Source organism: Saccopteryx bilineata, chromosome X, assembly GCF_036850765.1.
Source record: "Saccopteryx bilineata isolate mSacBil1 chromosome X, mSacBil1_pri_phased_curated, whole genome shotgun sequence".
Taxonomy (NCBI): Eukaryota; Metazoa; Chordata; class Mammalia; order Chiroptera; family Emballonuridae; genus Saccopteryx; species Saccopteryx bilineata.
In genome coordinates, this window is record NC_089502.1 from 135303957 (window position 1) to 135319640 (window position 15684).

A 15684-nucleotide genomic window follows, 5' to 3' on the forward strand; every position below is an offset into this window, starting at 1 on the left:
AGAAAATCTTGTGGTGAACTGTGAATTATAACAAACAATGCCTGTGATGGAGGTCCTGAATTGGGGAAAAGTAATAAAGGGGCAAAAAAAGAAAAAAGAAAAAAAAAGGAAAAAAAAAAGGGGGGCGGTATGGACCCACAAAAAGCAAATAAGGAAAAAATTTGGGTCAAGAATAAAATGATTTGCTTTTAGGTGTTGGTGTTGTCTAAGAGTTATGATGAGAGGAATAAGAGAACAGAAAAATGGGGGGACAAATTAAAAAAATACTATTGTCTTTAGTGGAACAAGAACTAGATAAAATGGAAAGCCAGGGATGGGAGCACTGCTAGTGAGTTAAAAAGGTGAAGTAAAAAACCCCCAAAATGCCACAAACATAAGTTTGAGTCCCAGATAAGAGAATTTGTTTGTTATTGAGGTTTGAATGAGAGGAGATGTAAAGGAGAAAGGAAGAAACTAATATAGAGGGAGAAAAGAAAGAGAGAGAGAGAAAAAAAAGAGGGAACCAGTAAAAGAAGAAAAAAGAAAGGAGAGAGAGAGAGTTAAGGGTTTTGGAGTGCAACCCTCATAGAGAGAAAGGAAGAGGAGAAAAAAGATAATGGGAGATGTAACACTTATGGGTAGTGTAGTTCAAGGAGAGGAGAGAGTAAGACCGGCAGAGAGTTAATCGGCCAAATTGGAGGAGGAAAAAAAGTATCAAGAATGAAGATAAGAGAAACAAACGAACAAATATAATAAAATGGGATAGGTTATAAAGTCTGCAGATTATTCTTGATTTTGAGAGGTTATCTTCTTGTTTTTTCTTTTCTCTCCCTCTTCCTGGTCGGTGACTCTGTACCCCAGGTTCTGCCCCTTTGGCACGCTCAGGTAGAGGTTTGCAGTTGATAAGTCTCTATGGCAATGTCATGTATTGTGCTTTAGTCTCGGGAGTCAAGGCTCATTAGCTTTCATAGGCTCTGACAGTGAGAGAGTCCGTGTTCCTGGAGCCTTTCTCCTAGTCTTTCCTTCCTCAATTAGTAGCCTGATAATCCAGCTATGGGGTTGTTGCTGCCTCTGCCTGGATAGTAAGAGGTTCAAAGAGCTGGCAACTCCCCACTTTATTTCCACTCAGCACAGGGCTCTGGGTAAGGCTCAGTCAGTCAGAGCTGCTAGCATAATCAGGCGGGCTTTCCGCCCACTCAAAGACCTCTGGCTCTGCCACTCTGTCCGGTAACACAGGCGGGCACCCACTTCCGGGGTGCTTGGAGGAAACTCTCATTCACTATCTGCGCGCGCAGACCAGGATATCCGGCCAGTAGTCTCACGCTCTGAGTGAAACCCCCAACCTCATGGAAATTTGCAGCGCTGGAATTCGCTCTCGCTCCGTCCTTGTGCGCGGCTTTTGCAAGGCGCTGGGGCAGCCCGAGATTCCGCTTTTGCCCACACAAAGGCCCCTGACTCTGCCCCTCTGTGCGATAACACGGGCGCGCCCTGCCGAGGCACTCGGAGGAATCGCTCACTACCTATCTGCGTGCGCACACCAGGATATGAGGCCGGCCGCGTTTCCCTGAGTGAAACCCTCACCAGCACGGAAAATTTCCACCGTTGGAATTAGTTCTCGCTCCCTCCCGTGCGCGGCTTTCCCAGGGCGCTGGGGCTGCCCAGAGATTCTGCTTTCGGCCAACAGAAAGGCCTCTGACCCTGCCTCTCTGTGGGGCAACACGGACACCCACTTCTGGGGCTTAGGAAGAGATCTCTCGCCCACTAACTGCGCACCAACCAGGAGAACGGGTAAAATGGCTGCCCCGCTTGTCTTTCTTTGTTTGGGTTTGGCACGAGTGTTAGCTTGTATTGCCCGGCTTGCCACAGGAACAGTTTTTCCTCCGCTAGGATCTCCGTGCCACAGCCTGGTTCGGCCTTTTGTGCGCGGCCTGGATGTATTCACCCCCTTTGCCCGCCTCAGTTTCTATATTCACAGTTACCAGATAAAGCCGCCCTGTTTAGGTTAGTGAGGAAGGCGGAGCATTTCTTACTCCCTATTTCCTTCAGGATTTGGTTATATATTTAGCCAATTTTTCACTCGACCATACCTTCGGGTGTATTGGGAAGCATCTGGAGGCTCCAAGTATAGGTTTTTCTGTTTCTGGTTGAAGATTTTGTTGAGTTTTGGGGGAGATTTATTGGTATCGCTTCCTACTCCGCCATTACTCTGACGTCATCTCTCCAGTTTTCTTTAATTTTTATGAACTGATAGTTTGCATACCAAGGCTCTGTCTCGAAGGACTCTTCTCTTTGCGGCATGTTAGAGTTCTCTCAAAGGAGCTCCCTGCCCCCACTATTCCTCTTTTATTTTTCTTTTCTAAAATGCATACCCGAATACTCACTGCTATTCACACCATCACCAGGGAGCTCAGTCAATATGGACAAAATTGCAAATAGAAGTTCAGTCTTAGTATATAATTAATCATACTGATTCATATGAAAATACAACCAATTAGCATTTTCTTCATCCTAGTCAAAATCTCAAGCCAGACAGCAGGCATTTGGTCTCTCTTGGTTGAAACATCCTGTTCCACAGCTTCATGACATCTGGAAGAGTCTGGAACAGCTGGAGGGGCCAATGACGACTTCCTCCACCAGCCCTCATGGTACAGACCCCAGGCACACAGCCAAGAGATGAGAGGACCTGTCAGCAGTGCTGGGACATGTCATTGAATGCCAACAGAACTAGAAACAGTGTTCAGTTCAATAGTCAGGGGATCATCCTGCTTTTCCACCTGCTCTAGTGCAACCTGTCCCTGGGAGGTGTCTGGTGATAGCTCCCACTCCTATCCACCTGACACTGTGCTCACTGGCCATCATGCTGATTGCTGTGCCCATTGCCAAATAGGTTATGCCCAAGATGCTGCCCTGGGCAGCACTCACAGTGACAGAGGCACATTTAAGAAGCCCCACATGTGACTTTTAGCCACACACTCCTGATTAAAAACCTTGGTATAGCCTGACTAGGTGTTGGCGCAGTGAATAGAGCGTCAGACTGGGATGCAGAGGACCCAGGTTTGAAACACTGAGGTTGCCAGTTTGAGTGTGGGATCATAAAAATGACCCCATGGTCACTGGCTTGAGCCCAAGGTCACTGGCTTGAGCAGGGGTCACTCTGTCTGCTGTAGCCCACCCCGGTCAAGGCACGTATGAGAAAGCAGTCACTGAACAACTAAGGAACCACAACGAAGAATTGATGCTTCTCATCTCTCTCCGAAACTTCCTATCTGTCTGTCTCTGTCTGTCTGTCTCTCTTAAATAAGTAAGTAAATAAATAAATAAAGAAAGTAAGAAAGAAAGAAAGAACCTTGGTGTAGATGTGCTAAATTAATCCGGCAGTTCTCTGTGCCTGATGCTCAGCTTGTTTCCCATTGTTTTCTGTTGAATAACACAGCAGCGCACATATTCTTGGTTAAATCTCTGTCTTCATTTCTATTTTCTGGAGAAAATTCTTAAGGTCAAATTTTAGAGTCAAAGGACAGGCATATTTTGAAGATGGGGTGCAAAGCAATGTGGCTAGTACTGTGTGAAAGTGTGTCGTGGAGAAAGCCATGTGGGAGGAGGCCTGGGTGCAGGGCTGCCATGTGCTGCCAGCAGAGCAGGGCTTTGGACAAGTTTTTTGGTTTCATTTCTCTTCCTTTCATTTCATTTTCTTCTTTTGTAAAATAAACCCCACTATGAGTCTGAACAGAAACGATGGCATGGATGTCACTCGGTGTCTCAGTCCTGTAGGTAAGTGTATAAGAGGAAGGCAATCCACTGGAGTCTATGGGGGACTGGCATAATGGCAGGCTTCCCTTTATGCAATGCGATGGCTTATTTGAGAATTGTTCAGGGTTTCAAAGAAGCTATTGCTGTCTTATATTATAAGAGAAGAAAATATGGATTACTATCTGGGGTCTAGTTCATTTCTAGGCCTTTGATAGAGATCAAAGAGGCTTCCCCAACACATATGCCATAGGTATGGTTTCAAAGATGATTATGACAATATTAATTTTGCTCTTGTATCATTACAGGGAAACTTTATGGTGATGTTCCTTTTATAGAAGAAAGACACAGACATCGATATGAGGTATACTTACAATGGATTACTATATAGGTGCTTGGTGCAAGAAACCCCAGTGATTACAAACGAGCCTCTGGAAAATAATTGGGGCCATGTAGGGGTAGAGCAGGTACCAGAACAAGCCCAGGGTTCTGTTGAGGTAAGAGTGGTGGAAACTGGTGCTGAGTAGGCTACCAACAGTAGAAAATAATTTTCTGATTGACACCATTTTTGGTCTTATTTCCATTAAGAACTGGCCCAACTGGTGAGACAAGAACTATTGATCTACTTTGCCTAAGTGGTGGTTAGAAGTTGTAAGAACTACTATGTACGTAATAGTGTGGCCATTCATTCCTTCATATTGATACTTATTTTGTGTTTGATATGCACTCGAGATGAAAGGGAAAAAGATACACATGGTCTTCCTCTTGTTGGGGAGCTTACATTCTAATTGGAGAGGACAAAAATAAAATAACAAATAAAAATAATTACAGACTAAGTCGAGTATCAGACAAGGTACTTGTATATATAAAAAATTCTTACAACTTAATAATAAATAATAGCAAAGGATCTGAATAAACATTTCTCCAAAGAAGATATACAAATGACCAATAAGGAAATGATGTCCAAAATCATTTGTCATCAGGGAAATGCAAATTAAAACCACAAAAAATATCACTTCACACTCACTATGAATGAGTGTGGCTGTAGTCAAAAGATGAATAATAACAAGTGTTGATGAGGATGTGGAGTAATTGGAACTCTCATACATTGCTTGTGGAAATGTAAAATGGTGCAGCAGCTTTGGAAAAGAGGAAGAGTTCCTCAAAATGTTGAACATAGAGTGACCATGTGACCTAGCAATTTCACTTCTAGGCAATTAGCCAAAAGAAATGAAAACCTACATCCACACAAAAACGTGTGCAGCATTATTCATAATAATCAAAAAAGTAGAAACAACCCAAATGTCAATTAATTAATGAATGAAAAATAAAATATGGTATAGCCATATAATGGAATATTATTTGAAAATAAAAAGAAATGAAATGGTGCATGCTGCAACATAGATGAACTTGGAGAACATTATGCTGAGTAAAAGAAGTCAGTGACAAAAGACCACATGTGTGATTCCATTAACACGAAGTGCCCAGAATAAGTTAAGTCTAAAGAGAAAGAAGATAGATTAGTGGTTGCTAAGGCTATGGTAGAGGGTATATTTTTGGATTGATGTTAGAGGGTGGAGAGATGATGGCTAGAGGGTGTAGGGTATATTTTTGAAGTGATAGTGGTGATGGTTGAATGTACTAAAAACCATTGAGTTGTACACTTTCAGTGGTTGAATTATAAGGTATGCAAATTATATCTCAATAAAGCTGTTTTAAAAAGGAAAAAAATACAAATTGTGAGGGCAGCCTAATGTTAAAAAATAAAATAAAAGCATATGTAGTGAAGATTGAGAAGAAGGATAGATAGGTGGGACCCCACTTTGGTTTTAGATGAGAAAGTGCTTTTTTGAAAGAGAAGCTAAAAAATTTGGAAAAAGCTAGTGATGAGATAAGTGAGGGAAGGGCCCAGGTCATCAAGTTGTCTTCTATAACCAGTATAAAACTTGCCTCAAGCTTCTTTTTAGAGCTTTTATGTATCTATATGTAATGAAAGCATTGCGGTTAGTCACAAGGTAAATAAGGTAGTTTCAATCCTCAAGCAGATTTGTGACTTAGGGAGAGACAGTTAATTTTACACATAACTCAAGGCAAGAAGCCAGTATCAGGGTGGCTATAAATAGCTGGTCTCAAGGTCCCAAGTCAAAATGTCTATGTCACACACAGTCCTACTTTCTGAATCTCATCTCTGGGTGAGAGAAGTTGGGCCTCCCAAATTTAAGCTGTGAGTGGACTATTTTGCAGATTCATCACAACTTTAAAAATAGGCTTTGGGGCTTGAATATAAAAATTAACTATTAGAGCATCACTGAAATGGACAACTCGTCCAGTTGATGGAGTACCTTTTTATAAGCTGATGATATGTCTGTATTGCTCTGCTGCCCAAAGACATTTAATTTTTTGTTTTTTCCAGGTGAACCCTCGCTTGATCAACCAATTTGAGCAGAGTGACTTAAATTTTGTAGGTCAGGATGTTGATGGGGAGAGGATGGAAATCATTGAACTCACAAGTAAGTGGGCTCTTCAATTTTTAACCTTTTTCTATGTCGAGCTAACATCTTTTTGTTGACCGTAGACCTAGCTTGGAATGAGAACACTATCTTCCTGACTTTAGACATCTCAAGCTGTGACTTGAGATCCATTTTGTGTGGTCTCTTTCTTTTCCTTTTTCCTTTGAAATAAATGTGCAACTAAATATAAATAAAATGTGTTAAATATTAAGTAAACAGGCTGCTTGTAATCCTAATCATTTTGAGCCCATTAGTGTGACCCTACCACAACATGATGTCTTATTTTCCCAGTTCTATCAGTAGTATGCTCCCTTACCATCCCTGCCCCCTTCCCTTGTTGCCAGCCTTTAGGTTAGGCACTCGGGAAAGGCAGGCAACCGACTGTTGAGTAACACTCTGCTTTCTCTCTCCTTTGAGGGAGAATGACCCAGTGCCATCTCACTATTGGTGACTGGTGTTGACGTCTGTTGTGTATGGGAACTGGCCTCTCATTCCACATGGCATCTGCCTTTCCCCATTGCTCATGCTCCATGGTCAAGCCTGGGCCAGTCTCTGCACTCAGAGTTCTTAGTGAGACCAAACACAGCACAAAGGAATTGGACTTTTGTTGAGGAAGATCACTGAAGAAGTTGTGACTGGGATGGGGCACCCTTCAGGAACATAAGTACAAACCACACATATGTTATTGACAACACAGAGGACAGTGTTCTCATTCAAAGCCACAAATGAAAAGTAAGCCCAGGATTATAGCTGGTCCTAGCTATTTTTCTTGACATTCTAGCCCAGGGATTGGCAGACTTTGGTGGTGGGCCAAGGCAGATGATGTTAGTCCCACTTTACAGAGAAAGAGACCCAGTGTACAAAGAAGTTAAGTAAACTGCCCAGGGCCATTCAGCTAGTACCTGGCTGAGCTGGAGCCCAACCAGGTCATTGCCTCTTGCCACCACCCCTGTGGGATTTCATTGTTCTTTCCTTTTCATTGGACAATCTATTTAAGATTATTAATCCATGGTAAAGTTTTGAATTAGAATATGAGAATTTATTTCCTTTAGTCTTTCTGATGGAAATGCCTATCATTTAGAATTTGTATAGTGCGGATCACTTGCATGTATGTGAGAGGTTTTCTTAAGCAGCTTGTTTGTTTACTTACTTGGTTCAAGTACTTATTCTCTGTTAATTCCCGTTTCTCATTATTTTCAGCAAATATTAGAAGCCTCTTTCATCACAAGGTTTAGATTCTCATTGACACTTTCAAACTTCATGTGGCTTGCAAAGGAAATGAGAGCCACTGTAAAACCTTGCAATTTTAAAAAGCTAACCACAGGGAATTCATTTTATTAAAGAAAATTCCCCAGAAAATTTTGACCATAGCTACCCCTTAGAAATATAGCCATGAATTTTTGCATTATGAAAGCAATTCAAAAAACAAAAAACAAAAAACAAAGCTTGAGATTAGTACAATGTCAAAATTTGGTTCAAAGCAATTAAGAGCATTATTTGAAAGATACTTTGGCCCTGGTTGGGTGGGTCAGTGGACGGAACATCATCTTGAAGTGCCTAGGTCATGGGTTCGATCCCTGGTCAGGGCACATATGGGAACCAATCAATGAGTACACAACTCATGGGACAACTAAAGGGAACTACTAAGTGGAATAAGTTGATGCTTCTCTCTTTTTCTTTCTCCTTTTCCTCCCTCTTCCTCTCTTGCTCGTTTTCTCTCTCAAATCAATGAAAAGTATTTTTAAATTAAAAAAAGATACTTTGACTGATAGAACATCACCAAAATAAGACCTTTATAGTCTCTTTCCTCACATTGGCATAGAGATTTTTTGGATAAGTGATTGAGAGCAATGATCCATTCATTTAATTATTCTGTCCCTGACTATGACTTGATGCATTGCTCAGTTTCTGTCTGTAGTGGTACAAAAACACAATTACTGTCTGCTTCTTTCAAAGACATTGCTAGGTGCTGTGCTGTAAGATTCATCGCATCTTAAACTTTTTTTTAAGTAAGAGGAGGGGAGATAGACAGACTCCCACATGCGTCCCGACCAAGATCCACCTGGCAACCCCCATCTGAGGCCGATGCCTGAATCAACTGAGCTATCTTCAGCACCCAGGGCCAATGCTTGAATCAGTCAAGCCACTGGCTGCGATAGGGGAAAAGAGAGAGATGGGGGAGAAGAAGGGGAAGAGAAGCAGAGGATCATTTCTCATATGTGCCCTGACTAGGAGTCGAACCCAAGATGTTTGCATGCTGGACTGATACTCTATCCACTGAGTCAACCGGCCAGGACCACATCTTAAATTTAAAGCTAAATTTCTTAGTTTCTTTTCTAAGTGTGGATGCTTTCAATTCTACTTTTCTTGAGGAGTCACATTCCTGAGAGAAGGTGGCATTCCCCTCACCAAGGTTTCATTGCTGAGTGTCCCTCTAATTCAAGGAAGTTTCTTCCTAGATATGATATAGAGAATTTTTACACTGGAGTTTTCTGGAACTTGCTGCAATGATAGAATGTTCTGCCCTGTTCAAAATGGTAGTCACTAACCATATGTAGTTGTTGAGTATTGAAACATGCTCAATTAACTTGAATGAACTTAAATGGCCCCATGTGGCTAGGGGCTACCATTTTGTAGAGAAAAGCTTTAAATAACCTCAGAAAAGTGGACATTTCTGATCAATCATCATGTCCTCACTACTGTATAGTAGCTTTAGGTCTTTAGTGGTAAGTGATGGGGATTTGTGATCTTGAATTCCATTCTAGATTTTCTAGATTTTTAGATCATTTGATAAAGCAATCTTCTGAAAGCTTAAAGTTATATTTACTTTAAACTTATTTTATCATCTTCAGTTTGATATATATATATATATATATATGGCAATTTAAATGATTTTTAAAGTAAGGAATACAGCACACTGACTATGCTCTTGTACCATAGTCATTATGAAATTTAATTGTTATCCAATATCTAATTAGAAATTTCTTCCTAAAATGGGAAAAATGTAGTTTTTGAGAATTCCAATTGGAAGAAGAATTTTTTAAAAATATTTTTCATTGATTTAAGAGAGAAAAGGAGAGGAAAGGGGAGAGAGAGAATCATCAACTCACCACTCCATTTAGTTGTGCACTCGTTGGTTGCTTCTCCTACACGCCCTGATGGGATTGAACTTGTGACCTTGGCATGCCGGGAGGATGCTTTATACCGGGGTCCCCAAACTATGGCCTGCAGGCCGCATGCAACCCCCTGAGGCCATTTATCCGGCCCCCACCACACTTCCGGAAGGGGCACCTCTTTCATTGGTGGTCAGTGAGAGGAGCATAGTCCCCATTGAAATACTGGTCAGTTTGTTGATTTAAATTTACTTGTTTTTTATTTTAAATATTGTATTTGTTCCCGTTTTGTTTTTTTACTTTAAAATAAGATATGTGCAGTGTGCATAGGGATTTGTTCATAGTTTTTTTTATAGTCTGGCCCTCCAATGGTCTGAGTGACAGTGAACTGGCCCCCTTTGTAAAAAGTTTGGGGACCCCTGCTTTATACACTGAGCACCCGGCCAGTGCTTGGAAGAGGAATTTTTAATTATATAAAATTTCTACCCAGATTTGGAAATACTGCTCATTTAATTCTTGTCATTACAAAATAGGTGATTCTTATTAAAAGTAGCTAGGAAAATCTACTCTTCTGTTCCTATTATATCTAGGAGAACTAAAATTGCTCATATAAGGGTTTCTTATAACCCTCAATCTGAAAATAGCTTCATTCTCCCCCCACCTGTAATGTAAATAATATATGCTTATTATAAAGCTTAACATGATGTGGAGAAGTATAAGAAAGAAAATTTTCTTTTTTTTAGCAAGGGAGAGAGAGAGAGAGAAAGAGACAGGGACAGACAGACAGGAAGGGTAAGATATGAGAAGCATCAACTCACAGTTGTGGCACTTTAGTTGTTCATTGATTGGTTTCTCAAACGTGCCTTGGGAGAGAAGGACTCCAGCCAGTGACCCCTTGCTCAAGCCAGCGACCTTGGGCTTCAAGCCAGCAACCTTTGGGCTCAAGCAAATGACTATGGGGTCGTGTCTATGATCCCATACTCAAACTGGTAACCCTGTGCTCAAGCCAGTGAGCCTGCACTCAAGCCGAATGAGCCCTCACTCAAACTGGTGACCCCGGAGTTTCAAAACTGGGTCCTTAGCATCCCAGGTCAATGCTCTATCCACTGTGCCACCACCTGGTCAGGTATAAGGAAGGAAATTTTTAAGAATCTTGAACTCTTGCCACCTTGAGCCATAACCACCATTAACATGTGGAAAGGCCATACTTTTATCACACAGAGACTGTTCATCATATGGAGTAAGTTGGCCTAGGCTGAAATATGAATTCAGTTTCATGGTGTCATCTATGATTAATGCCCAACTTAAAGCTGTGACTAGGAAAGCAGTTGTACTTGCTTCATTCCTAAGGGATCCTTACCTTTGGAAAGGAGATCTTGTAGAAAATAGCGTGAAGCCATCTAAGAGAAAGAATAACCTACAATTAGTCTAAAATGTGAAGGGATACCATGGAAATAGGCTCAATGTAAGTTTATAAAAGTCCTTCAAAACGCAGGCCGATTTTGGGAAAGTAGAATTCATCTTGCCATTCAAATAATTTTGCTTAACATTGCTCATTCTAACACCACCTTCCACACTCACACACAAAAATGTGGGATTTTTTATCAAGGGAGATGTATTTTGCAACCTGAAATTCTACTGTGAAGATGGACCATGAAAGTAACTGGCTATGATGATAACAAGTTAAATAATCATTTCACCATTGAATGAATATCTTTGTTATTCAAAGATAAGACTTTTAAAGTATTTCTCGTGTTTGCTTCAGTCTCATCATGGTTGTTCTCATTTCAGATCACCCCTATTTTGTTGGTGTCCAATTCCATCCTGAGTTTTCTTCTAGGCCGATGAAGCCTTCCCCTCCCTACTTGGGATTATTACTTGCAGCAACTGGGAACCTGAATGCCTATCTACAACAGGGGTGCAAACTGTCCTCCAGGTAACCCGCTCACTGCTCCTAACAGTGACTCCAGATGTAGTTATAAACACCTGAGTTTTCTCATAACATTTAATATCATTGTAGGATTTCTTTTTAAAGTGATGAATCGTCTTTTCCTTCTTAACAATTGTGACTCTTTCTCTTAATAAAAATGATTTAATCATATCTACAAATAGTAACCTGCCAGTTTTCCAAATTATGCTAACACTGGGCATTATTTTAGAAAATTTTGTCATTTTGGTAAGTGAAAAGTAGGATTTTCTTTTGTTGACTCTTTGATTAATAAATACATGTGAATATTTTATGGGCTCTTTGCTTTATGAATTGCCTATTTATATCCTTTGCCCTATTTTTCCTTTTGCTCTTATACCCTTTCTCTTAATGATTGGTAAGCTCTTTATATACAAAGGACATTAATCCTTTATTAGGTTGCAAATATTTTTTCAAAGTGTTTTTGTTTTCTTTGAAGTTGTCAATGGTAGTTTTTATTTTCCTTACTGAGTTTTAAATAAGAACTTTATGAAATTCTTGTGTATGTATATATTTTTACTTATATAGTCAAATATTGTACTTTTATGAAGCCTGCCTTTAGTGTCATGTGCAGAGTTTTTCTTTATCAAAATATTATATAAGTAATAAGCCATTTTTTCCCACTAGCACTTTTATGGTTTCAATTTTAAATAGTAGTTTAAATCTATAATCTCTATGAACTTTATATTTGGTGTAGTGTGTGAGATAGGGAATCTGGCTGCCTCCTGTCCCAATTGTTAGTAAGTTGAGTAATTTAGATTTGTTTCAGGGAGTTTTGTTTTGGTCCATTAATGATTTAGTCTCTTATTTCTGAACCCTGACAAACCTTCTCATTATCAGCATTATTGTAAATCAAGCCTTATATATGCTACTCCCATTATTATTTGACATTTTAAAAAGAGTATTTTGCTGCTCTTTCAGATGAATTGTCCAATGATTTTTAAAAATCATGTTTGAGTAAAAAACCCCTTATTGATTTTTATTAAAATTTATATTTTACTTTTTCTCATCCAAGAATATTATATGCAATAACTTAAAAATGGAAGGAAGTAGCCAGAATTATAAGACTATAGCTAAGTAAGTACCATACCTAGGGTTAGTACTAGAATAACTGAATTGTTTAGAAGATTACCATTGCTGACTCTCATCCTAGCAAACAACCCTTGCAATATTGCAATTGAGAACTGCTGGGATCGGTGCATGGTATACATAGGTATGCTTGTGTTATGCAGGCCTGCTTATTTGTGATATCAGCTGCTAGGAGAAGCCCAGTTCCTTAGCATTTCCTTTAACTGTGTGTTCATATTGGAATTGCTTTATATATTTTGCATGTCAGGTGTCTTACTGAGTTAATGATCACTCCTTGCACTCTTGAACCAGTGCACTTGTTTCCACACTGTGCTCTATGGAGCCGGAGTCTGGCCTGCTGTGAGGAGCAGGCTGAGTGGCTCCAGGCTCTTCCCTGCTTCAGCCAGGCAGCTCCACTTTGTCTGGCTCATGTAGCATGGTTCTGCATGAGATTTCATGCAAAGACGAGCTTCCTGTGCTCTGAGGCTGCATGGCCTATGCAGCAGGTTGGAGATTCCAGTGTGCTCCCATGTTGGATATGTGCTGTGACCCTTCTCAGACACTTCATTGTCTCCATTATTTCAGTGGTCACACGTGAAAGGAGGGGCGCAGTGAAACAAGTTAAATGGCTGGGAGATGTAACCCACACTTGATAATTTATGTATAACTATCTGGTTGTTTGCAACCATCAGTTAATATACAAATGGTATCTGGGTGTGTGGCCTGCCCACATGTGTGCTGGGCAGCCTGCTTGCTGGGTCCTGCATGGGGCTGGTGGTCTCTGGGTAAGACTCACTGGTAGTTCCTGAGAAAAGCGACTGCTTGCTAGTGACTACTGAGCAAGACACAGTATGTCTCGGAGAGGAGGAAAAACCTCGTAACAAAACTCTGATGCTGATATTGGAATTTCAGTCAACCAACAGACTTCCACCGTTGTCAGAGAATTCCCATGTGTTAGCCACACACTAGGGCATTCCTTAAGAGCAGCTGGGATCTTATTTAGCTGTCTCCCTGGCTCCCTAGCACACAGGGTTTTAAAAAAATTATTACCCATTAAAGTAATAAATGTAGATAGGACAGAGGATATAGTCTAGTCTAATCTTGACACCTTGCAGAGGGTTTTCCAACTAAGAATAGTGACCATGAATAAATCCAGAGACAGACACCAGGATTCCAGAGGAACCTTACACCCAACTCCATTCTGCCCAGCTCCATGGCATTAGTGAGCATTGAAAAGCAAATGATGGCTTTGATGGCCAGGCTCTAATTGTGAGCTGAGTTGGTACTATTTTTTCTGTCAAACAAGATTACTATCTGTTATCAATCCTAAACAAATGTGACAAGGAATGTGAACTCTACAATAATGACTTCCTTTTCTAGAAATTGGCTGATGATATTTAACTGTATGGCACCTGTGTAGCCAACAACTTTAAAGCCCAGAATATAAAAATCCTGGGTTTTCAGCAAGTTTACCTGAGCTGTAACCTCTGTATTCTGTCTCATGGATAACATTTATCTTTTAGTGCCTGAGAAGTTGCAGTAAGAATATCATTTTGGGATCTAGAGCTGATGAGCAAAATTCTACTCTGTGTAGAATGACAGCAATTATGAAAACTATTAGTGGTCTGTTCAAGATGCATTATAGTTTTTAGATAGTATTTTTTAAGGCTTTTTATAAGCTAATCAAAAGTTACATGCAAAATCAAACTAAGAGTTTTGTTTTTGTGGGTCCTCTAAGACTACCATACATTCAATGATTCACTAGTAGGAATCAGAATATAGTTGTACTCATGGCTAAACTTTATTACAGTGACAGAATAAGCATACATAACTGAAAGAGTAAAGGGAAAATGTATAAGGTATAAATAGAGTCTGGGGAAACCTATTTGCAAGTTTCCTATGTTCTCTCTCTCCTGTGAGAGGTCACAAAGAGCTCCTCCTCCCTCTGGCAGTGAAAATGCAGCAACATGTGTGTGATGTGTATGCCCAGAGAAGCCCATCTGAGACTCAAGATTCAGGGTTTTATTGGGGGCTGGTCACATAGACTTTTTCTTCCTAGCAACCACTCAAATTCCAGACTCCCTAAGAGAAAAATGTTTACCGTAAATGACATTGTTTGTGTAGACAGTATAGGCCCAGTGAAATTACCTTACCAGTTTGTAATGGAGAAAACAGTCTGAAAGCCGAGTGTCCAAGTTCCCAAGTTCCCCTGCAAGCAAACCCTTCAAGCGATAGCAGCCTCAGGTATGCTGTGTTGACTCTTTTACACAAATCTAATAAACCATTTTTAGAATAAATAAAACCAATGGCAAATTATGGTCCATTAAAGGAATCTTTGTAATTCATTCTTGATATCTCTCTCCTGGTGTCTCTACATAATTTGTCCCATGTATAAAATGTAACTACAAATTTGCATGGTCTTGCTGGCATGTGATGTAATGAAATGAGACAATTTTATATAACTGTAAGAAGAGAAATCTAGGAGACTTATACTAAACATACAGGGTGGGGCAAAAGGTTTACAGTTGTGAGTATGTGAAACAGAGTTTATTCTTGTGTTACTATTTATTAACTATTGTATTATTTTCCATCTGAACAAGTGTAAACCTACTTTTGCCCCACCCTATAATGTGCAAAGGTGCTTGTATCTTTAGTATGTAGAAACAAGCACATAATCTCTGTCCAGAATTCCATTTTAAGCAACTGGAAACAGAAGAGGGATCAGAGACTAAAGTTCATAGGTTGTTTTTCAGCATGTATGTCTCTAGGGCTGCCCTGCAAGGCTTTTTGGCATAATCTCTACACACCCAAGTTTAGGAACAACTTTTAGTTTTTATAATGCTGGCATTTATCATGCCCATTTGTCAGGTTGGAGTACAACTCTCTTGCTTAGGTGGTACTTGTTCTATATCAGAAAGCAAAAACTTAACTGGGGTTCAGTCAGCAGTTCACAGAAATGTAGCTCTTTGTAGAAACATGTTTTAAAGTATAAAATTGAAACCTTAAGACATTTAAGTAGCATTTTATCCTATATTTTAGAATCTTGGATTCGATATCCCCACCCACCATATGCTTTCTCTTGGGCAGAGAATTGTCTTTTTATGGTGAATCAAGAGGCAGACAGGTAGAGAAACAACAGGAGCAAAGTTACTTAGTGCTTCATGGTCTTTGCTTGACTGTTTCAGACCGAATTCAAAAGTTGAAACTACCTTGTAAACAGAGGGTCCTTAAAGGGAGTACATACTTGCAGCCAGTTCCATTTTTTTATCTAAGTTCATTCTCTTCTTAGTGCTTACCCTTC

General features: G+C 40.1%; 1 protein-coding gene across 6 annotated transcripts in view; it reads left to right on the plus strand.

Annotated features, from left to right (window-relative positions):
* The window catches only part of CTPS2 (CTP synthase 2), a 134441-nt gene that overhangs the window by 97149 nt on the left and 21608 nt on the right, over positions 1-15684 (plus strand). For all 6 annotated transcript variants that reach the window (XM_066249758.1, XM_066249757.1, XM_066249755.1 and 3 more), the window contains exons 15-17: positions 4035-4090; positions 6140-6236; positions 11141-11285. In XM_066249758.1, the coding sequence (XP_066105855.1) occupies positions 4035-4090; positions 6140-6236; positions 11141-11285 (298 nt within the window). The remainder of the gene's footprint in view (positions 1-4034; positions 4091-6139; positions 6237-11140; positions 11286-15684) is intronic.